The 22,785-nt window shown below is 40.1% G+C and overlaps 1 protein-coding gene across 1 annotated transcript in view; it reads right to left on the reverse strand.

Annotated features, from left to right (window-relative positions):
* Positions 1 to 5,363: 5,363 nt before the first annotated feature.
* LOC132099224 (membrane-spanning 4-domains subfamily A member 4A-like) overlaps positions 5,364 to 22,785 on the reverse strand; it is a 34,513-nt gene continuing 17,091 nt past the window's right edge. Inside the window, exons 5-8 of the mRNA XM_059505662.1 lie at positions 21,320 to 21,457; positions 16,650 to 16,766; positions 5,817 to 5,894; positions 5,364 to 5,620 (exon numbers count right to left, since the gene is read on the reverse strand). Coding sequence (XP_059361645.1) covers positions 5,543 to 5,620; positions 5,817 to 5,894; positions 16,650 to 16,766; positions 21,320 to 21,457 — 411 coding nt within the window. The 3' untranslated portion in view covers positions 5,364 to 5,542. The remainder of the gene's footprint in view (positions 5,621 to 5,816; positions 5,895 to 16,649; positions 16,767 to 21,319; positions 21,458 to 22,785) is intronic.

A 22,785-nucleotide genomic window follows, 5' to 3' on the forward strand; every position in this document is an offset into this window, starting at 1 on the left:
CTGACCCCTGAAAGCGCGACTGTTCTCCGCACTTTGTGAGGAAATGGGAGCTGATCACACATCTGTGCTGTTTCACAGTGAAGCAAGGTGGCTGTCCCGCGGCAGTGCTGTCGCGCGTCTTTGAGCTCAGGGCAGAGATTCGGATGTTCTTGGAGGAGGAGCGCATGTATGAAGCTGCAGGCAAGTTCAGTGATGAAGAATTTCTGTTTAAACTGGCCTACCTCAGCGATATGTTTGGCAAGCTGAATGGATTAAATCTTCAGCTTCAAGGCAAAGACAAGCACATACCTCACCTGGCAGATAAGATCAATGCATTCAGCCGAAAGCTTGAGGTATGGGGCAGGCGCCTCGATCAGCAAAACATAGATGTCTTTGAGAACCTGAGTGAAGTTGCTGAAAACACTGATTCTGGAGCCACCACAGTTATCCCTTGTATTAAGCAGCACATCTCTTCCCTCAAAGAATTGTTTCAAAAATACTTCCCGAACAACAGTGCTCAGTATGCCTGGGTTATGGATCCATTCAATGCAGCAGGTTGGTATTTTGACATTTTATTGAATATTATACTCATATATTATACATGCATTTTATTTATGGTGTGCTACTTACTAACCGGTATAGACTGTTGTCAAACATGTCTTTATCATGCAATGACAAATAAAGTAAGCCTATTTATTTATATTCTGTTATTTATATTATTATACTCCACCCTGAGGCTCAGGTTTAAAGCTCAGAATCTTAGTGATTCTGGTTTGGAGTGGAGAGGGAGTATCCACTCATCGGGCAGAGAGCTGTGTGCATTCTTCTTCCCTTTGCCACATCATATCTCTGTGAGATGGGGTTTTCAGCTGTTGCTTCACTGAAAACGAAGTACAGATCTCAGCTGAACATTGAGCATGACTTGAGAGTGGCAGTATCAAGCCTGCAACCCCGCTTTGAGAAATTGTGCAATGCAAAACAGGCCCATTGCAGCCACTAATGCAGGGATAACCTGCCAAATGGATTTCTCTTCTTTTCTTTTTCTTTTTTACAGATTGCAAAGTGGCACTTTTATATCTTATCTATTTTTGAAATTAGTAAAAAATTTGAGACAGCTGCACTTTTATTTTCTCTATTTTTTTTATTTCATGCAAGTTATGATGACACAGCTGCACTTTTATTTTCTTTATTTTTGAGCATTCTGTTATTTGATGTATATAGTTTGTATTTTAGATACAACTTGTTACTCTGATAATACTTGTTAGTTCAATAAATTGGAACATGTTAAGCTTGTTGCGCATTTCATTAGCATTGTGTTGGGGCGATGGGGGTAGGTGGGGCTTTAAAATTCCCCCTTGTCTAAAGTGGGGAATGACCAAAAAAGTTTGAGAACCACTGCACTAAATGTACTTAAAATAGGTCCATTTTAACACAATTAAGTATAATAAAATATATTACTATTACCTTAAAATTGAACTTAAATACATATTAAAGTTACAATACATTAAGTATATAAAAATAAGCACAATTTAAATATATTTCCTTTTTACCTGGGTGGGAAGGTTTAACCCCCCCTGTCCTCATTTGACATATGTATTTTAAGTCTAATTCTTGGTCTTTTGTTTTGCCAAATAAACTTTGAAATCCATTTTTCTATTTTATTAAACGCTGAGACTGGAACCAAAACATGAAGAGACTGAAATATGAAAGAGAAGCCTCGGCAATATGTTCATTTGTACTGTTTCAATCCTTCCAAACACGGAGAGAGGCAATACCTCCCATCTCGCCAAGTCTTCTCTTATGGTCCCACATAGCTGTGAGTAGTTAGCAGAGTATAGCTGTGATGCCATGGGTGTAAGTGTGACACCCAAGTATCTGAAACCCTAACTAGACCATCAAAAAGATACTTCATTATCTAACTGAGTGGGCCAATGTCCAGAAATCATCATTGCTTCTGATTTCTCAGCATTTACCTTATATCCAGAAACTAAGCCATAATCTCTAAGACACTCTAAAAGGGCCGGGAGAGATGAAACAGGTTTTTCAACGAACAATAGTGCGTCATCGGCGTATAACGATATTTTATGACACTTCCCTCCTTTATCTGTTATCCCCTGTATTCTGGGGTTGCTCCTTATCAACTCCGCTAATGGCACAATACTAAGAGCAAATAAGACTGGAGACATTGCATCTCCCTGACGAGTTCCCCTACCTACTTTAAAAAACTCTGAGCACTGACCATTTACTCGAACTCTTGATTTAGGATTTTTATAAAAAATCTTTACCCCCTTAACAAAAGTGTCATGAAACCCCATATAATTTAGAGTCTGTTCCAGAAACACCCAGACTACCCTATCAAATGCTTTCTCAGCATCTAAGCTGAGAAGCATTGAAGGTGTTTTACTATCTTTTCCAATTTGTTGTAAGTTTAAGGCTCTTCTTATGTTTTTTGTTCCATATCTTTAATTAATAAATCCAGTCTGGTCCGGTTTGACCAATTTTTTAATATTCTTCTGATAAAATCCTTCTCTTTGGGGTGCAACTAGCTTTTACTTTAGAGCTTTTACTTTTTTTGACTGTGGTCCCCTTTCTGCTGGTAACCTATCAACACCACTATCTAATACACAGTTAAAGTCCCCACCAATTAAATACATTCCCTCACCTTTCTTTGCCAAAAGAGAGAAAACATTATTGAAAAATTGTGGATAGTCCTCGTTAGGTGCATAAAGATTAAGAAAAGTGATTTTATTGCCTGAAATTGTTCCAACTACCATGACGTATCTTCCCTCTTTATATTTATATACTTGCTCCATATAAAAAAAAACTGACTTGGCAAACATGATTGCAACACCTCTTCTCTTTCCCTTGTTATATGAGGAACTGTACATTTGGTCCACCCATTCCCTCCTCAGTTTTAAATGTTCCCCATCAGAGAGGTGGGTCTCTTGAAGCAGTGCAATAGAGCATTGCAATTTTCTAAGCTGATTAAATATTTCTTTCTTTTAATTGGGCTGCTCAGTCCTTTCACATTATAACTGACACAAAATGAATTATGTATAGACATTGGTATAAATATTGTATGTTCTAGTCACCAGTATATGTTCCAGTAATATAGAATAAAAAAAAAAAAAACTTTAGCTGTCAAGGGTAGATAATTAAAGTAAACAAACACAAAAACAGGAACCATGTACACGAACAAGACTTCCAAACATCCATTCGGCCAACTTCTTGTCTCATAGGCCAAATCGTTGACTCCCTGGGATATCAAAAGTGCACCAAGCCAGTTTTGAAACACTGCCGCCTCCAAGAGTGGTTTCCACTCAGCAAAACGTCAACAAGCATCCGTCAATTTAGAAAAAAAACCACAATTATTATCCCGAAAGTAAAGAAGAGAGAGGGAAGAAAAAAAAAGTTTCTTAATCGTATGTATTCTATAGTGAGCCAGTTTATTTTATAATTTAGCCAGAGTTTACTCACATTCTGAAGCAGAAATATCCCGTTTAAATGAACCTCTTTATATTTGGGCGTTTCACTCCTGCAGAAATGCTTGAAGATCCGCGTCGGACAGCTGTGCAGTGGTCTATCCACGTCTACCTTTACCTTGCATTGACCATCTTGCCTTTGATATTTCTCTTACTTGTCGGTCTCATTCATCCACTCGAACTTTTATTCCCAGGTCCCGTAGAGTTGATGCAGCATCCATCAGGGTAGGAAAAGTTTTTACTCCTGTCTCCAGGTAGATCCTTATCTGTGCTGGATAGATACATTGAGCTCACATATGCTTCATTTTGAGCTGTTTCATTACGTCTCGTACCTGCGTTCTCTTCCTCTGCAACTCAGGCGAGTAGTCGTTGTCAAAGAAGATCCGTTTCGCATAGTAAAGGACCTTTTTCTGTGACCAGGCTTTTCGTAAGATTAACCGCATAGTCCAGGAATCTCACTATTATCAATCTCGGGGGTGCGACGGGGTCTTGGCTGCAAGGGCCCTGTGTGCCCTTTCAATCTTTATATCCATGACCTGAGGTAGCTGTGGAGCTGTGGTGAGCAGACCTTTAATAAATCCGCCGTGTTTTATCCTTCGCAGCCTTCTGGAACTTGATATATTCTTAGATTATTCCGACAAAGTCTATTTTGCAAATCTTCGCATCTACCTGTGAGATCCGCCTCACGTTCCAGTAGATATCGTAATGCTCTTTCGTGTCTCATCCCAGTCTCCTCAGCAGTACTACTGTAATTCGTTCCTCTGTCTCCATGATTCTACTCTCCAAACCATTTATTTGGTTTTTTAAGTCCTCAACCGAGGTCTCCACTTTTGTCAGTGATATTCTTGTTCTTGTTTATGCCCCTCTTGATTTTCTTTTCTTAGCGATTTCAGTTCTTCCATCACTTCAGTAAGTTCGGGAGCATGCGGGTTAGATTTAGCAGGCCTAGCAGGGGTGGGAGATCGTTTCTTATCGTCTCTTTCTCTCGAGTTTTCATTTTTGGAAGTATTCTTGTGTCTCGTTGCTGTACTCATTCTGAAAAACTCTTATTATAATTGAATTTATGATACAAATCGGGATTTATTGTAAAAATTCAACGGAGCTTAACTTTCAAGCGTCTGCCATCGCTCTGACGTCACCGGAAGTCGACCGAACAGAATATGTTAAAACCTCTAGTGAACGTCGTAGGCCTGGTCTTATAGGCTACACATTCAAAACAGTCGGAGATGCCTTTATGCATTTTCTTTTCTATTTTACGCATTAGTAGTAAATCAAGACATCGCAAGTTATTTTTCTTTCTTTTATTTTAATAGGACATTGAACTGGAAAACCCCACATTTAACTGGACATTGGGAAACCCCATGTGTCACATCACACAAAATATGTTGTCTGGTATATTAACAATCAATACACTCAATTGTTTAATGTATTCATAAGGAATCACTGGATTTCATATCTTGAAAAATGTGAAGATATAGTTATGTATTGTAATGTAACATATGTATTCAGTAATATTCTTCATAATATATAGAAACAAATATGATAAACTGTTTGTATGCATACACACATATACTGAAAAAGGTACATGCACTAGAACATTACACAATTATAAGGAAAATATATACTGATATATTTGTATTGATATTGTGTATACAGCACTCAATAAAGTGATAAAAGTCAGATCTCTTTTGCTACATACCATGATTTTAAAACAACCAATTCTCCAAAAATCCAAAACTTTGGTTTCAGGACACACTTTTGTATTACAGGTCACACATATTTTCATTCATGAAATGTGTAAATATGCAAACAATAAAGTTTTAGAAAAGTTTATGAATATGTGTTCAGCTGTAACTTTTAAAAGAGAAAATGTTTCAATATAGCTATTACATGTAAAATTAAAACAGTATTTTTTTAAATGCATCAAAACACATCCAAACATGATCCATGAATATACTGCAGAATACTGAAAAATATAAGTGTTGATTTCCCATATATAGAAATGTATTATGTAATAAACTGCATTATATTTTCCAAAACATTCACATATATTTCTTTCATATGGGACAACTGTCCACTTTTTAATACTTATTTATTTCAGTGTATTGTGGAGGAGCGTCTGCAGGATGATGAGAGGAAGAGCTGCTGGCCACAGGGATCTGCAAGAAAACAGAGATATGATCAGTTTATTGATTGATTTTTATTTATAATATTATGTAATAATTATTGCACCCATTACTGAGTGCCTAACATATTTCCAGTGCATGGATACTCGACCCTAAATTCAAATAATAAATTTTTCTTTACATATTTTACTCAAATTGCAACTAAACTGGGGTTACAAGTTTCTCTTACCTCTGGGCTGTTGAGATCGTGGAAACGATTGGGCCTGAAATCACAGGGCTGTGGTGACAGAACTTGAGCAAACTGCACCTTTGGGGGAAAAAATGCATGCTTTATGCCTTCTTACTGTGAGATACCAGAAATACATCAGTATTACAGGTTTATAAACCTTATTGTACTTCAAAAGGAATAAGAAAAGGCAAAAGACAGAAATGCTTCGGACATGTCTTTTGGAATCAGGAATGTGTAAAAAACAGTTCTGCAATAAATGTGTAAGGACAAAAAGAGAAAAGAGAGATCCAAGGACACAGAGGGAAACACAAGCAGCATACATCACTAACTGGCCAGGAAGAACTGAAAGAGAGCAGCTTAAATACACAGACTAAATGAAGGTAATTATCAAACACAGGTGAAAAGAATGAACTAATCAAGGGAACTAAGGAAAAGTAGGTCAAGAAACAAAACAGGAGAACAAATAGTTTGACACTGGTTTACTTTCCAGTCAATAGCCTACATTTACGACCACATAGTAAAATAAGTAACTGAAATAAAGCTAATTAATCCTTAAACTCATCCTCACTAGGATGCTGCTTCTACTCCCTCAAGGTATCATGGGCTTAATAAGACGAAACAAAGAGCAAGGGCATATTTGATAACCCACAAAAACAGGGTCACGATTTCTTGATTCAAATCAAGTACTCAATTTAAAAAAATCCTTGGTTACATTTTGCCCATGTTGAATAATAATGAACTTAGCATAATGCTATTGTGAATTCATAAATGCTAGATTTAATTAAATATATGTGATGCAGGTTTAATATATGTGCTTTAATTATTTACATGCATGTATGTTAGTAACATGCATCTCAGAGCAGCTCCATTCACAGTAAATGCTGCTCCACACAAACTGTTATCATTCACATTTGTGGAGCGTCTAACACTCCCATCTCTGCATATTGTTACGAGTTTGGGTTTCTAACAACATTCATCTGGGAATGCAACATGCGCCGTTTCATCAGATTTGTAAGGTAAATCATTTCTAAACCTACGCAAACACAGAAGAAAACATTGGTATCCTTCTTAATATGAAAAGTGTTCACTGCAATTTCTAAATAAAAGTTAAAACCCTCGCTCTGTGTTTACACGTTATGATGTCCATATATTCAAGAAATTACAGTAGCTGCAGCATTTCTGTCGTAAAGAAATGGCCAAATATTAAAGATTCAGTGGATATTTGAAGTAAATGTTGTTTAATAAATAATAAACAAGGATTATATTGTGCAGTAAAATGTAAAAACAATCATCAGGACGTCTGCGCCTCTGCAGTCATTCGTTATAATGCGTAACATTAGTTTTATTGTTTATAATACGTTACTTTTACCAGTAAAAAATAGTTACATTTAGATTACTTGGTTTTGATAACAGAGTTCGGCTGTGCATTATATAGTTTAGAAAGGAAATTAGTGGATTATATCTGTACAAGTGTACACTGTGATGCACGCACACATATTGTTATGAAGAGAGTCAGAAGCGTTTGGATCCAAATGCAGTATTTGTTTAGAGAATGGTCAGACAGGCAGAAATCAGGTATGGCGTCAGGTGTGTCAGGGATAACCAGAATCGAAACCAGAAACAAGCGGAGATAGGGGCAGGCAGCAGAGAAATCAGAGTCAAACACACAGTCCAAAGGTCAAACACGGGAATCACAAACACAGGGAAAATCCGCTCTGAAATGTCAGACAGGCTAAACAAGACTTCGCAATGTGGCTGTGTGTGAGTGCGGCTTATATGTGTGTGTAAATGAGGTGCAGTTGTGGCATGGAGATTAGCTGATGAATGAGGTGCAGGTGTGGCAAGGTGATTGTGATGCAGTGACTCATGGGAGATGTAGTTTGGGTGTGGGGCAACAGATGAGAGGTGCTAGTGTCCAAGTGATGATATGGTGACATCTGATGGTTGATGGGTGGAATGGTCTTGAGTGGAGCGCCCTCTACTGAAGTTCATGGGCACTCCAGCTAATGATCATTACACATATACACAATCAATGTAATTACCCGAATGTGTTTACAAGTAACTGTAACTGATAGTTTACATGTAACTGTTGTGTTCGGTGTTATACATGCAGATGTTTACACTTAATGACATGCGACTGTGTTATCGGCAGGTGCCTGTTATTTGAGACATTTCACATTCATCTTACATGCATGTGTATATATTTATCTAAAAGTAAAATCACTCTGTTATATTATAACAGTGCGTAGGCGGTCTGAGATGTTTTCTACATCCGCACACTTTTTATGTTTTGTGTTTGAGTTAATTTATATAGTAATGTAAGCAGTTTGAAGTCAAGCTGCAGTGTAATGGTTTCCAGTAGCTATTAGTTTACTAGTTGATTTACGTCAATCATTGTATTATTTTTATACTCATTTTTGTATTTGTTTACAAACCCGTTTCCAAAGAAGTTGGGACACTATATAAATTGTGAATAAAAAGTTTCAAGTTTCAATATTTTATTCAGAATACTACATAGATGACATCTCAGATTTCAGGAAACACTGGACGAGATGTAATGCATCCTTTTAAGTGCAAGCGCGTACCAGGAGAATATGCTTGACCTTGGCAGTGTAGTTGTCACAGTGAAGTTTTCAGGTGGGCATCCTTCCTTGATGGGTGGTCCGAGGGACACATCGTCAGTAGTACACCTCAAACTTCATAGGATGTTTCGGCCATTATAACTAGACATCCTCGGTTGAGGAGGGCCCTACGGGGGTGATCAATCCCCGCAGTGTATCCCCCCCAATCACCCAATCAAGCTGGAGCCCAACAAGAGTCTTGTCTCTTTATCCACAGCCACTGGCTGCTTCTCTCAGCTGCCTCCGACATTGCTTTGATGGCCTGGCGCAGGCTCTGGCCTCTGATTCCCAGGTCTCCAAGCAGTCTGGTGGTAGACACTGCCACAAAACCTCTGCACCCCACCTCCACTGGACGGACTTCAGTTTTCCATCCACGATCTTGTGCTTCAGCAGCTAGCTCAGCATAGCGTAGTTTTTTTCGCTCGTATGCCTCGTCCACTGAGTCTTCCCAGGGTACAGTGAGTTCGATGATGAAGACCTTCTTCAGAGAGGGGGACCAGAGAACTATGTAAGGCCTAAGTGTGGTGATTGCAATCTCTGAAGGAAAAACTAGCCGCCGTCCAACATCCACTAACATCTTCCAATCACAGGCCCCTCGAAGTTGACCATGCTCCAGAGAAGTGGGCCTGCACCTGGCTGCCTTTGCCCCCATGCGGACAAAGTTGATCTGCAGTGGATTGGGTGCTGATGGTGGTGGTAAACAGTTGGAGGCAGTCCGTTTGTTTTCCAGGGTGGCTGCAAGGATCTAAAGGACTTGGTTATGACGCCACGTATAACGTCCCTGGGTGAGGCTGACTCCACATCCGGTCAGTATGTGCTTGAGAGAACCTGGCCTGGAGCAGAGGGCACATCCTGGATCTTCTCCCAACCACTGATGGAGATTGCTAGGTGTTGGAAGAACATCATATGTAGCCCTGATGATGAAGCTGATTCGCTTTGCTTCCATGCTCCACAACTCCTTCCAGCTGATCCTCCTTCTCTCTACACTCTCCCAGCGTGTCCACTGTCCCTGTTTACCAAGGGAAACTGCCTTGGCCCACCTTGCTGCTTCTTCCTGCCGGTGTATTTCCTCCACCACCAATTTCCTCCGTTCGTGTGCCGTGGCTGTATTCCAGGCTGGTTGCCTAGTTGTTAGCCCAAGGCCTCCCCTTCCCTGCTGGACATGCCCCACTATGTCCGCAAGTCTGAGAGCTGCTGCTGCCTCCTCCACAGCACTAGCTGGTCTCCATTTGCGGCCCGCCACCAAGGTTGGTGTGTTGTTTCTCACCATAGCATCACGAGATTCAATCAGTGTCATCTGAAGTCTTACTTTAGCACACTTGAATTCCTCTGTGAGACTGGTGAGGGGCAGTTTAAGGGCACAATCTCCGTAGAGGCCTATGGTGGTAAGGCATCGAGGCACTCCAAGCCATTTCTTGATGTAGCCTGTGATTCCTCTTTCCAACTTCTCCACTGTTGAGATTGGGACTTCAAGAATGGTAAGGGGCCACAGCACTCGGGGAAGAAGGCCAAACTGTAAACACCAGGCTTTCAATCTTCCAGGGAGCTGATTGTGGTTAATGGCCTGGAGCCCATTTCTGATTTCTTTCCGCAGCTGCTGTACCTGGTCCTTATCCTTCAGGCTGGCATCATACTACCTTCCAAGGCTCTTAATAGGCTGGTCAGAAACTGTTGGGATGGGTTCTTCTCCAATGAAGAATCTGCAGTCAGAGAGCACTCCCTTGACAATGGAGATGCTCCGTGACTTTGATGGCTTTATCTTCATGCGAGCCCAGCTGATGTTCTCTTCCAGTTTTCCGAGCAGTTTCCTGGTACATGGAGCAGTGGTGGTCAGAGTAGTGATGTCATCCATAAAGGCTCTAAGGGGAGGAAGGCGTGTGCCCACATTAAGCCGCTGCCCACCCACTACCCATTTTGATGCCCGGATGATTACCTCCATTGCCATTGTAAAGGCCAGGGGTGAGATGGTGCATCCGGCCATGATGCCAACTTCCAAGGATTGCCAAGACGTGGTAAAATCGGCTGTGGTAAAGCAGAACTGCAGGTCTTGGAAGTAGGATTTAACCAGGGTTGTAATGGTGTCCGGAATATGAAAGAAGGTGAAGGCGGCCCACAGAAGCTCATGGGGCACTGACCCAAAGGCATTAGCCAGGTCCAAAAAGATGACATGGAGGTCCTTTTTACTCGCCTTTGCAGTCTGGATTTGGTGCCAGATCATGCTAGAGTGTTCCAGGCATCCAGAAAAGCCTGAGATTCCTGCTTTCTGTATTGATGTATCAACATACTTATTTTTTTGAAGGTATTCGGACATCCTTTTAGCAATGACGCTAAAGAAGATTTTACCCTCTACATTTAGTAAAGATATTGGCCGAAACTGGCTGATGTTCTCCGCCGCCTTCTCCTTTGGGATCAGGACCCCTCCTGCCCTACGCCACACTTTGGGCACCATCTTCCTTTGCCACACTGTTCTCATGAGCTTCCAAAGAAACCTCAGGACATGTGGCGCGTTCTTATATACCTTATATGGGACTCCATTAGGACCTGGGGCTGATGTCGCCCTTGCCCGTTGTACTGCCTTTTCCACTTCTCTCCAGGTCGGAGGACCAGTCTCCATCTGATGTTCTGGAGAGTTGATTGGTGGGATGTCTGGTGGAATGGTCATCCGTTCATGCCGTCTTGGATCAGAGTGTGTCACTTTCAGGTGTTCTTCCAGATCTTTCCTTTTCTACCTTCAGAGATCCACTTTTCTCTGAAGTGAAAATGCTTTTTAGAAACTTGAAGGGGTCTTTGTAGAACTGTGTTCCAAATCTTTCTTTTTTTCTTCTGCGTTTCCGTAGATTTTCTGCTCTACGGAGAGATGCCAAACGATTTTTGATGTCAGCTTGAAGCACCTCAATACCTTCCTTTTCCCTCTCCAAAGCTTTTTTCCACTGCTTCCGAAGTTGCCTCCTCTGTTGGATGAGGCGCTTGATCTCTTGTTGCCTCCTGGAGGTTGGTGCAGTTTGAGACCTTTTCTGGCTTTTCCCTTCTTGTATACCAAAGCGTTCGGCTTCATATCTGTGGATGATGTCCCCCATACTCTCCAACTTCTTTTCCGTTGTGCCTTTAAGTTGCTCTAGGGTCAAGGACAAATCACTGTTGATTGCCTCCCACTGTTTCTTGTCGGCAGCAGCTGGCCATTTCACTCGTGGTCTGTGCCCAACCAACCTCCTCTCAATCGCGGGTCTGGAAAGTTGGGTGGGATTCTCAGATGTTACTATCTCTTTGCTTGAGGGTACTTCCTCCGTGACAGTGGTGCTGATGCACTGCAAGCTGTGGTTTAGGTCCGGTTGCTGTGCTTCATTCGACTGACTTGACTCCTTCGACAGAAGGTGATCAATGCGAGGCCCCTGTCTCTGGTTTCCCACACACTTTCTCTTCCCCTGGTGAATCCTCAGCCCATGGTATGACGTAACTTTCCTCCATCCGCAGGCACATATCTGGAGTGTGCGGTGCGCTGCTGCAGATGTAGCCACGACAGTTCCTGTGGTGCTCTCCTGGTCTGCGCTTTTTCTACTCGTAGTCGATTCTGGTCCAGGGTCTGTTACCATAGTGTCAGCCGATGAGTCTTCTTGCGCCCTCACTCTCGCAGACTCTGAGGGTATTTTCTTCTGTTGTGTTTTCGTAGCCATAGCGGGTGTTTCCATATGCTAAAAAAGCTCTGGAAACTACAGCCACGGGGAGCTAGCCCATGACCGTCCCATTGGGGTCTGTTCCCTCCTGCCAGCTGTCTCTCCATGCCGTCACAAGGACTTTCCCCTGTTGTCAGCTGACCTTTCTCAGCGGCCACTGGACTTGTCCAGATATTCAGATTTCAGGAAACACAGGATGAGATGTAATGCATCCTTTTAAGTGCAAGCGCGTACCAGGAGAATATGCTTGACCTTGGCAGTGTAGTTGTCACAGTGAAGTTTTCAGGTGGGCATCCTTCCTTGATGGGTGGTCCGAGGGACACATCGTCAGTAGTACACCTCAAACTTCATAGGATGTTTCGGCCATTATAACTAGACATCCTCGGTTGAGGAAGGCCCTACGGGGGTGATCAATCCCCGCAGTGTATCCCCCCCAATCACCCAATCAAGCTGGAGCCCAACAAGAGTCTTGTCTCTTTATCCACAGCCACTGGCTGCTTCTCTCAGCTGCCTCCGACATTGCTTTGATGGCCTGGCGCAGGCTCTGGCCTCTGATTCCCAGGTCTCCAAGCAGTCTGGTGGTAGACACTGCCACAAAACCTCTGCACCCCACCTCCACTGGATGGACTTCAGTTTTTCATCCACGATCTTGTGCTTCAGCAGCTAGCTCAGCATAGCGTAGTTTTTTTCGCTCGTATGCCTCGTCCACTGAGTCTTCCCAGGGTACAGTGAGTTCGATTGCGGTGATTGTGGTGATTGCAATCTCTGAAGGAAAAACTAGCCGCCGTCCAACATCCACTAACATCTTCCAATCACAGGCCCCTCGAAGTTGACCATGCTCCAGAGAAGTGGGCCTGCACCTGGCTGCCTTTGCCCCCATGCGGACAAAGTTGATCTGCAGTGGATTGGGTGCTGATGGTGGTGGTAAACAGTTGGAGGCAGTCCGTTTGTTTTCCAGGGTGGCTGCAAGGATCTTAAGGACTTGGTTATGACGCCACGTATAACGTCCCTGGGTGAGGCTGACTCCACATCCGGTCAGTATGTGCTTGAGAGAACCTGGCCTGGAGCAGAGGGCACATCCTGGATCTTCTCCCAACCACTGATGGAGATTGCTAGGTGTTGGAAGAACATCATATGTAGCCCTGATGATGAAGCTGATTCACTTTGCTTCCATGCTCCACAACTCCTTCCAGCTGATCCTCCTTCTCTCTACACTCTCCCAGCGTGTCCACTGTCCCTGTTTACCAAGGGAAACTGCCTTGGCCCAAATGTTTAAACTGAGAAAATGTAGCATTTTAAGGGAAAAATAAGTTGATTTTGGCATAAACACATCTCAAAAAAGTTGGGACACGGCCATGTTTACCACTGTGTGGCATCCCCTCTTCTTTTTATAACAGTCTGCAAACGTCTGGGGACTGAGGAGACAAGTTGCTCAAGTTTAGGAATAGGAATGTTGTCCCATTCTTGTCTAATACAGGCTTCTAGTTGCTCAACTGTCTTAGGTCTTCTTTGTCGCATCTTCCTCTTTATGATGCGCCAAATGTTTTCTATGAGTGGAAGATCTGGACTGCAGGCTGGTCATTTCAGTACCCGGATCCTTCTTCTACGCAGCCATGATGTTGTAATTGATGCAGTATGTGGTCTGGCATTGTCATGTTGGAAAATGCAAGGTCTTCCCTGAAAGAGACGACGTCTGGACGGGAGCATATGTTGTTCTAGAACTTGGATACACCTTTCAGCATTGATGGTGTCTTTCCAGATGTGTAAGCTGCCCATGCCACACGCACTCATGCAACCCCATATCATCAGAGATGCAGGCTTCTGAACTCAGCGCTGATAACAACTTGGGTTGTCCTTGTTCTCTTTAGTCCGGATGATATGGCGTCCCAGTTTTCCAAAAAGAACTTCAAATTTTGAAACGTCTGACCACAGAACAGTTTTCCACTTTGCCACAATCCACTTTCAATGAGCATTGACCCAGAGAAAACGCCACAGCTCCGTTTCATCTCTGAGACGCGTTCGGTCTTTTGCGCTTGCCAAATTCCGCCGTGTAAATAGCAAATCCGTCATGGCACGAGCGCAACTGGCTCTTAAAGGGAATGAGACTCTGATTGGTTTATTGCATATTATGCCCAAAAAACACCCATTACTCTTTAAGAGAATAGGGACAACATGTTTAGATCATGCGCCCGGGCGCACCAACCAGTTTTCCATCGTTAAAATAGCAAAAGTGGATTTGACCCTGAGTGCACCTGCACAGAGCGCTTTAAACTTTACGTTTAGATCATTAAAATAGGTCCCATAGAGTTTTAGCTGGCAACGGTGAATGGCACGGTGGATTGTGTTCACCGACAATGTTTTCTGGAAGTATTCCTGAGCTCATGTTGTGATTTCCATTACAGTATCATTCCTGTATGTGATGCAGTGCCGTCTAAGGGTCCGAAGATCACAGGCATCCAGTATGGTTTTCCAGCCTTGACCCTTACACACAGAGATTGTTCCAGATTCTCTGAATCTTTGGATGATATTATTAGCATTGGGGGAATTGGTGATCCTCTACCTATCTTGACTTCTGAGAGACACTGACACTCTGAGAGGCTCTTTTTGTACGCAATCATGTTGACAATTGACCTAATAAGTTGCAAATTGGTCCTCCAGCTGTTCCTTATATGTACATTTAACTTTTCGGGCCTCTTATTGCTACCTGTCCCATCTTTTTTGGAATATGTAGCTCTCATGAAATCCAAAATTAGCCAATATTTGGCATGACATTTCAAAATGTCTCACTTTCAACATTTGATATGTAATCTATATTCTATTGTGAATAAAATATAAGTTTGAGATTTGTTAATTATTCCATTCCTTTTTTACTCACAATTTGTACAGTGTCACAACTTTATTGGAATCGGGTTTGTATTTTGTTACAGAATCACACAATATTTATGCACGATTAATAAACAAGTAGTTACTGGACTGAGACATTGCTGTCCTGACCCGCAACTCACAGTCGTCAGTTTATCTGAACTAGTCAGACAGAAAGAGAAAACTACAGTAGTGTTTGTTTGTTCTTGTAAAGTGTCAACAGCCTGAACCCTCTGACCCTCTTCTCTTGGGAGTCACACTTACCTTCTTTGCGGTCAAAACTGACCAAAGCCTTGAAATGTTACTTTGTTTTTCTTCAGGAAAACCAATGTAATATATTTTTGTTCAATAATATTTTTTTATTATTATATATGATTTTTAGGGAATTTTATGATACTATGCAATATTTATACAATTTAAATGAGCTATTTTCTCCATTAGAATAAAAAATTTTTTATCGCTTTATTTACTATTTTTTAATAAATGCAATAGTTCACATTAAAATAGAGTGAAAGCATTTAAAATCCATTTTTTTGATGTGAGAATTGGGCAATCTGGAGGAATTAAAAAAGTTAAAACTTGTGTAATGTTGCGTAACCTCTATATAGATATATATAGCTATATACAGAGGCTTTTGGATTTCCATAGTTTTTTTTAGACCTCATCTCTTCATTTTTTTTTTAGGATTTGCATTTAGATCTATATCGAGACATTCTAAAAGATTACTTTTTGTCAAGGTTTAGATATTTTTGGTTAGATAAGTGTCAGGTTTTACATTATGATTACAGTCAAACATTAAAATATTGTTAGAAAGGGAACACATAGAAAGCATTTTTGTTACTCAGTATTTGATAATTGAAAAATCTAACAAAATAAGGTATGAAAAGTAATCATTCAAAACACTATACAAACATTTTGTAATTAATTAATATTTTATTCAATTTACTTAAATGTTAGAGAGAGAGAGTGAGAATCTCTTTTGGATTTTTTGATTTATGATTTATTGATTTTATTTCAATAACTTAAATTTTTTTTTTTTTATTCTGATGCAGTCTTACCAGTTCATTTGTGTGTGTGTGTGTGAGAGAGAGAGAGAGAGAGAGTTTTTTTGTTTTTTGTTTTCATTTATTGATTTCACATATTCTCACAATGTGCTCTCTTGCAGTCTTACCGGTTCATTTCTGTGTGTGTGTGAGTGTGTAAAAGAGAGAGAGAGAGCCCCTTTTGTATTTTTTCCATTTATTGATTGGTGTCTATTTTGCACTCCTGATATTCTGGAGAGTCACCCCTTGATTGCTGCACACTTTTTTCCTGACCAGTGGCTGATTTGTACTTTGTACCACCAAAAGATTCACTGAGTTTTAACATTTTTTCGTATTTCCCATTCATTTCCTATGTCTGTCATTTTTGACCACGAAGAAGGTAAGTGTGACTATTTTTTTTTGGACTCTTTAACATATCCAAATCATGTCCATGATTTGTTTGTGTGTTCATATTGCTATTGTGACAAAAGTCACCAAGTGTCATCTCATTCCGTTTTTAATTTCAAATTATAAATTTTTTTAGGTCAAAAATGACCGAAGAGGGCCAGAGGGTTAAAAGTTAGTATTTCCATTTTATATACATATCTGGGGGGTATAGCTGAGAGAAATAAACCCCTGTTTTGGGACATTACCCACCTGAGGAGAACAACAGCAGCCAGTGGCTTTACAGGCAAATGCTGACAGATAGATGGAGATGATAAACTCAAGCACAGCGAATAACAGCAACACACCTCTGATTCCCTTGAAGAGAGTCTGCGAGAAAATGAAACATTAATACAATTAATCATACCAAAATCAATGATAATTACTACTCACAATGCTCAGCAGTTCAGAATCTACCATCCTTGAGGTTCATATGATGAGTTTGGTTCCAAAACACTATAAATTCATTTCAGTACAAATGTGTTTTCTTTACCACGAAAGTGGCAAGATGAAAACCACTATTATCTGTTTCAAACTTTTCACATATCATCTTTAGATTATAATAACATTAAAAATTCAAATCCATATTGTGATTTTCAAAGATTTATTTAAGTTTGTTTGTTTGTTTGTTTTTAAATGCATTAAATCCATTGAATCAATATGACAGTTATTTTTCAAATTGAAACTTAAAAATACACAAAACATAGTAAGTTGATCCACATATGACAGCCTCTGAACTTGGTCAATACTAATCTTATATACAGGCACTGGACTAAAAATACATTCATCAGTCATCACTTCCAAAATGAATTCAACAGGTCCTCTTGTTAATGCTCTTAATTAATTACAGAAATAAAAGTAAATTTCATCATGAACAAGAATATGAACAACAACATCACATTAAACCACAGAAATTCCAAAATAACATTTTCCTTACATTCAACTTCCAAAAGTGAATTCATCTTTGCCATGTTACATTCATTTTTTTTGACTAGTGCAAGGTGCTGTATAAACAAAAACTGACAAGCTAAGCAATATCATAATCGGATGCGATTCATTTAATGAACGCGATATTGCTTAGCTTGATCCACAGCTCTGTGTATTAAATGATGCTCAATCTGAAAGCATGCAATGGAGATTTACATTTACATTTATTAATTTAGCAGACGCTGTTATGCAAAGCGACTTACAGATGAGGACAGTGGAAGCAATCAAAAACAACAAAAAGAGCAATGATATATAAGTGCTATAACAAGTCTCAGTTAGGTTAACACAGTACACCTAGCATGGGCATTTAAATAATGTAATATAAAGAAAACAGATAGAATAAAAAAAGAATAGACCAAGCTAGTTAGAGGTATTTGCACACACACACACACATAGACACACACACACACACACACACACACACACACACACACACGCATACAATTGCATAATAAATTAAAAGAAAATAGAATACAAAAAGATTAGAAAGGTAGATTTATTTTTTTAAAGAATAGAGAGTGTTAAAGTTAGAGGGTCAAATAAAGATGGAAGAGATGTGTTTTAAGACGATTCTTGAAGATGGCTAAGGACTCAGCTGCTCGGATTGAGTTGGGGAGGTCATTCCACCAGGAGGGAACATTTAATTTAAAAGAGACTTTGTGCTTCTTTGGGATGAACAATCAAGCGACGTTCACTTGCAGAACGCAAGCTTCTAGAGGCACATAAGTCTGAAGTAACAAATTTAGGTAAATGGGTGCAGAGCCAGTGGTAGTTTTGTAGGCAAACATCAATGCCTTGAATTTTATACGAGCAGCTATTGGAAGCCAGTGCAAACTGATAAACAGATGTGTGACGTGTATTCTTTTTGGCTCATTAAAAATTAATCTTGCCGCCGCATTCTGGATTAATTGTAAAGGTTTGATAGTATTGGCTGGAAGACCTGCCGAGAGGGCATTACAATAGTCCAGCCTGGACAGAACAAGAGCTTGAACAAGGAGTTCAGCATGTTCAGAAAGAAAGGGCTTGATCTTCTTGATGTTGAATAAAGCAAATCTGCAGGATCGGACAGTTTTAGCAATGAGGTCTGAGAAAGTCAGCTGATCATCAATCATAACTCCAAGGCTTCTAGCTGTTTTTGAAGGAGTTATGGTTGATGTGCCTAACTTGATGGTGAAATTGTGATGAAACGATGGGTTTGCTGGAATCACAAGCAGTTCTGTCTTGGCAAGGTTGAGTTGAAGGTGATGGTCCATCATCCAGGAAGAAATGTCTGTTAGACAAGCGGAGATGCGAATAGCTACCGTCGGATCATCAGGATGGAATGAGAGGAAGAGTTGAGTGTCATCAGCATAGCAGTGGTATGAAAAGCCATGTTTCTGAATGACAGAACCTAATGATGCCATGTAGACAGAGAAGAGAAGTGGTCCAAGAACTGAGCCCTGAGGCACCCCAGTAGTTAGATGTTGTGACTTGGACACCTCACCTCTCCAAGATACTTTTGTTACATCCATAGGGACATCTGTGTACTTTCATTTGCTGGTGTAAAATGTAGTCCTTGTCTTGGTACGTTTTCTGTTGTGCTTCTCTGTTGCTCCTCCTATCCACACAGGTTGGGAGAGCCACCTGAATTGTATTCCAGCTCGTTATGGTGTGGGTTGAGCACTATATACCGTATTTTCCAGACTATAAGTCGCACTTTTTTTCATAGTTTGGCTGGTCCTGTGACTTATAGTCAGGTGCGACTTATTTATCAAAATTAATTTGACATGAACCAAGAGAAATGAACCAAGAGAAAACATTACTGTCTACAGCTGCCAGAGGGCGCTCTATACTGCTCAGTGCTCCTGTAGTCTACACTGAAAACATAGAGCGCCCTCTCGTGGCTGTAGACGGTAATGTTTTCTCTTGGTTCTTGGTTCTAAATAAATGTGACATAGTCCAGTGCAACTTATATATGTTTTTTTTCCTCATCATGACGTATTTTTGACTGATGCGACTTATACTCAGGTGCGACTTATAGTTCGAAAAATACGGTAAAAGATCCAGAAACCTCCAAACACAGAGAGAGAGAGAGACTGATGCTTGCTTCTGAGAGACTGTCATCTTCAGGTCCCAGCACTTGCTAACTTATTTAGAGGATGGTAACTCTGTGTGAATAGTTGCCATTAATAGTTGGAGTGTTACAGTGACCCCTAGTTGAACGCATTTGTGCTATGTTGGCCTATGTGGCCAGATTTACCATTTAGATTATGTTTGTCAACTTTGTTCTATTGTTATTGTAATATAATTTGTAGGGAAGAGGATGCCCTTTAATTTTAGAATCAGTTTTCCCCTGTGTTTGATCAGAGAGGGATTAAGGGAAGTGTTCGTCTTTTTGTTTAATTTATTTTAATGCTAGGGAAGGTAGTTTCATAAACCCTCAGTCAGAGTTCCTTTTGTTTGTTGTTTTAGCTTTTTCCCCTCCCGAAGCCTTATGTTTGTATCCCATTGATTAATTTAAAATAAACATTGTATGTCTTTTATATTTACAACTGGTGTGACGATTTGTGTTTGTCCTGGGACCTGGAGACAGGAGTTCTCTCACTCTCTCCCCGCAACTTTTTGTTACGCTTTCCCTCAGCCCCTAGACTAGAAAGGGGGGAACGTAACACTTTGAAGGACCTATCTGGTAGGAAAGACTTAAACCATTGAAGTGTGGTTCCTGAGATGCCTTTTGCCAGTAGGGTTGATAGGAGGATCCGGTGGTTAACCGTGTCAAAAGCAGCGGACAGATCAAGCAGGATAAGTACTGAAGATTTGGATTCTGCTCTTGCCAGTCTTAGAGCTTCAACAACTGAGAGCAAGGCCGTCTCAGTTGAATGTCCACTTCTGAAGCCAGATTGGTTGCTGTCAAGGAGGTTGTTGTGTGTGAGAATGCATAGACTTGGTTGAACACAGCTCGTTCAAGATTTATCAAAGAATCGGCTTTACTGACGAGATGCACTTGCCAAACCCATGCAATTTATTGTGCAGCCCTATGTTTGTTTATCACAAAGTAGATGAGGAAAACTAGGATGCCGGATGTATTCAAAGTGCCACCATTACTGTCTAGAGTGTGTGGAATGGTGCGCTGTGATTAGTTGAGCAGATATATCACATTCTGCAGAGAAAAAAAGGGAGAAAACATGACAAAATAACTCAGCGGATATCGCATTTTGCGTAAAATTAAAAATGTACTTTTCAATACCGACCAGATACAATACTGATTTTGGTAGTAACTCAATACAAAAAAAAATTGCATTTATCACGTTTTGGTACCAAACTTTTCATATTTTAATATAAAATAATAAGGCCAGATTTACTGAACAGGGCAAATTAGCATGAGATCACAATCCCATAAAAGCAATGGTGAGAGTAGAAAGTTCATTAAAGAACACAGAAACAACGTCTCGCTTCTGTAATGACAAACGAGTAATGAAAAAATAATGGTGCAAACCTTAAATCATATTGTGTAATTTATTTAAATTCCCCTTCTCCTGTATATTTTGTGTCTAAAAGGAAAACTCTTACAAATGCAAATATAACAAGGTAAGCCCCCAAAATAACTGTCCTTATAATTGCTGATGTTTCGCTGCATGTGTTTAGTAAATCTTGCCATTCGTTTTTAAAACCAAAAGAGTTTGCGCTTGTACACGCCGTTATTAAATCTGGCTCTTATAGGTTAAACTGGGCTGAGTTTGCAATTAACATATGATTTCAACTTCTTCTTGTGTTGTAAATGATCTATAAACTACTTGTGAAGTGCCAGATAAAAAGAGTGAACAGATGAGTGCAGAATAAGGCTTGTGTACTGCTGAACACACAGTGATATTACTGTAATTACTAAATAAATGTGAATATAAAATTTGATGACATACCTCATAATGTCCTTTATAAGAAGAGTCATAATGGTAGCGGTAAGTGTATGGCCCTATAACCAAATCCAGAGAGGATAAAATAATGGCAATGCCAGCGGTAATAGTACTGAAAATGTTCATTCCAAGTGAAGCATTCACCTACAGGGAGAAAACAAACATAACCGATAAATCAGCAAGAATTTAAAGCTATGTGTTAATGTAGATGGGAAATTATATAGAGTGATAAAAATACAGTACTAGAGAAGAATAAATAAATTATTAATAGCCTCTAGCAGCAATCATCATGACTTTACAGTCCAATCAATCTTCACTGAATTGTTTATCTTACAACAAATATACTGTTAAAGGTACAACTGGAAATTCTTCCTCTTACTGTTAGTAAAAAAATCATTTGTGTAATTTTTTACTGTCTAAAGCCCTATTCGGACGGGACTAGTTTTACAGGGGGTCGTTAGAGAAATCTGTGTTTCACAGACGTACTTGGTGATTTTAATCCCGTCCGAATCTGCCACGTCTGTGTTTTTCTCACACAACCTCTGTGATAATTCCAGAGCAAATGACCTACTGTTTTTCAGCAAACTCAGTGATCCTCTGAGAAAACTAATCCCATCCGAATGCGAATGTCTGTGATTGTCTGCGATATTTTATTTCACAAGGCGTTTCCTTGTGTATTTTGGCCAACGTGAATTACCGTAGATGCTCTTACCGCGCGCATGTTTGATATATTTGCTTACCGGCAAAGAAATAATTAAAAAAAATAATAAAAATAATAAAATCAAGAGCAAGATCAAGTAAACTGTTAATACCTGCTATTGTAATATCAGCATCAGGTAAGATTACTCACGTTCATTTATGTACTCAGTTACATAATGTTTTAATTACATTTATAAAAAAAAAAGGAAAGAAAAAAAGGAAAACAAGTTAAACTAAAGGAACCACACATTAACATGGTTTTGCTATACTAGCCATTTAGTATTTATTGTGTAATAATACTAATGGTAATCATTCTGAATGAATGCAATGCACGCATACAGAGCGCGTGATCTCTGTGACACCCAGATGCACAAATCAGACCCTCCCACCTCTGTAATAAACACGGAGATGTTAGTCCCGTCTGAATTGGTACATGAAAATCTCAGATGTCAGGTGGTAAGAATCGAAACTCAAACGTAGTTTAGAAAACTAGTCCCATCCGAATAGGGCTTAAGATACAGTGTGTGACCATGACATATGTGGTTTATGTGAAGTTTAGATGAATCACATGTCGTAGGATGTGGAGTGTGAAGGTGTGGAGTTATCCTTGGAGCAGCTCAAAATTTCAGCTTAGACAACATGGGACTTAAAATTAGCCTTAACTATACTGGAAAACTTTTTTGGTACCTCAATTCCTAGTTTGCGTTTATGCTTTACAATTCTTGCACACAGACTAGAGTACAACTTAATCCACAAAATGAAATTTTTTCTAA

The sequence above is a fragment of the Carassius carassius genome, chromosome 22 (assembly GCF_963082965.1).
Source record: "Carassius carassius chromosome 22, fCarCar2.1, whole genome shotgun sequence".
NCBI lineage: Eukaryota > Metazoa > Chordata > Actinopteri > Cypriniformes > Cyprinidae > Carassius > Carassius carassius.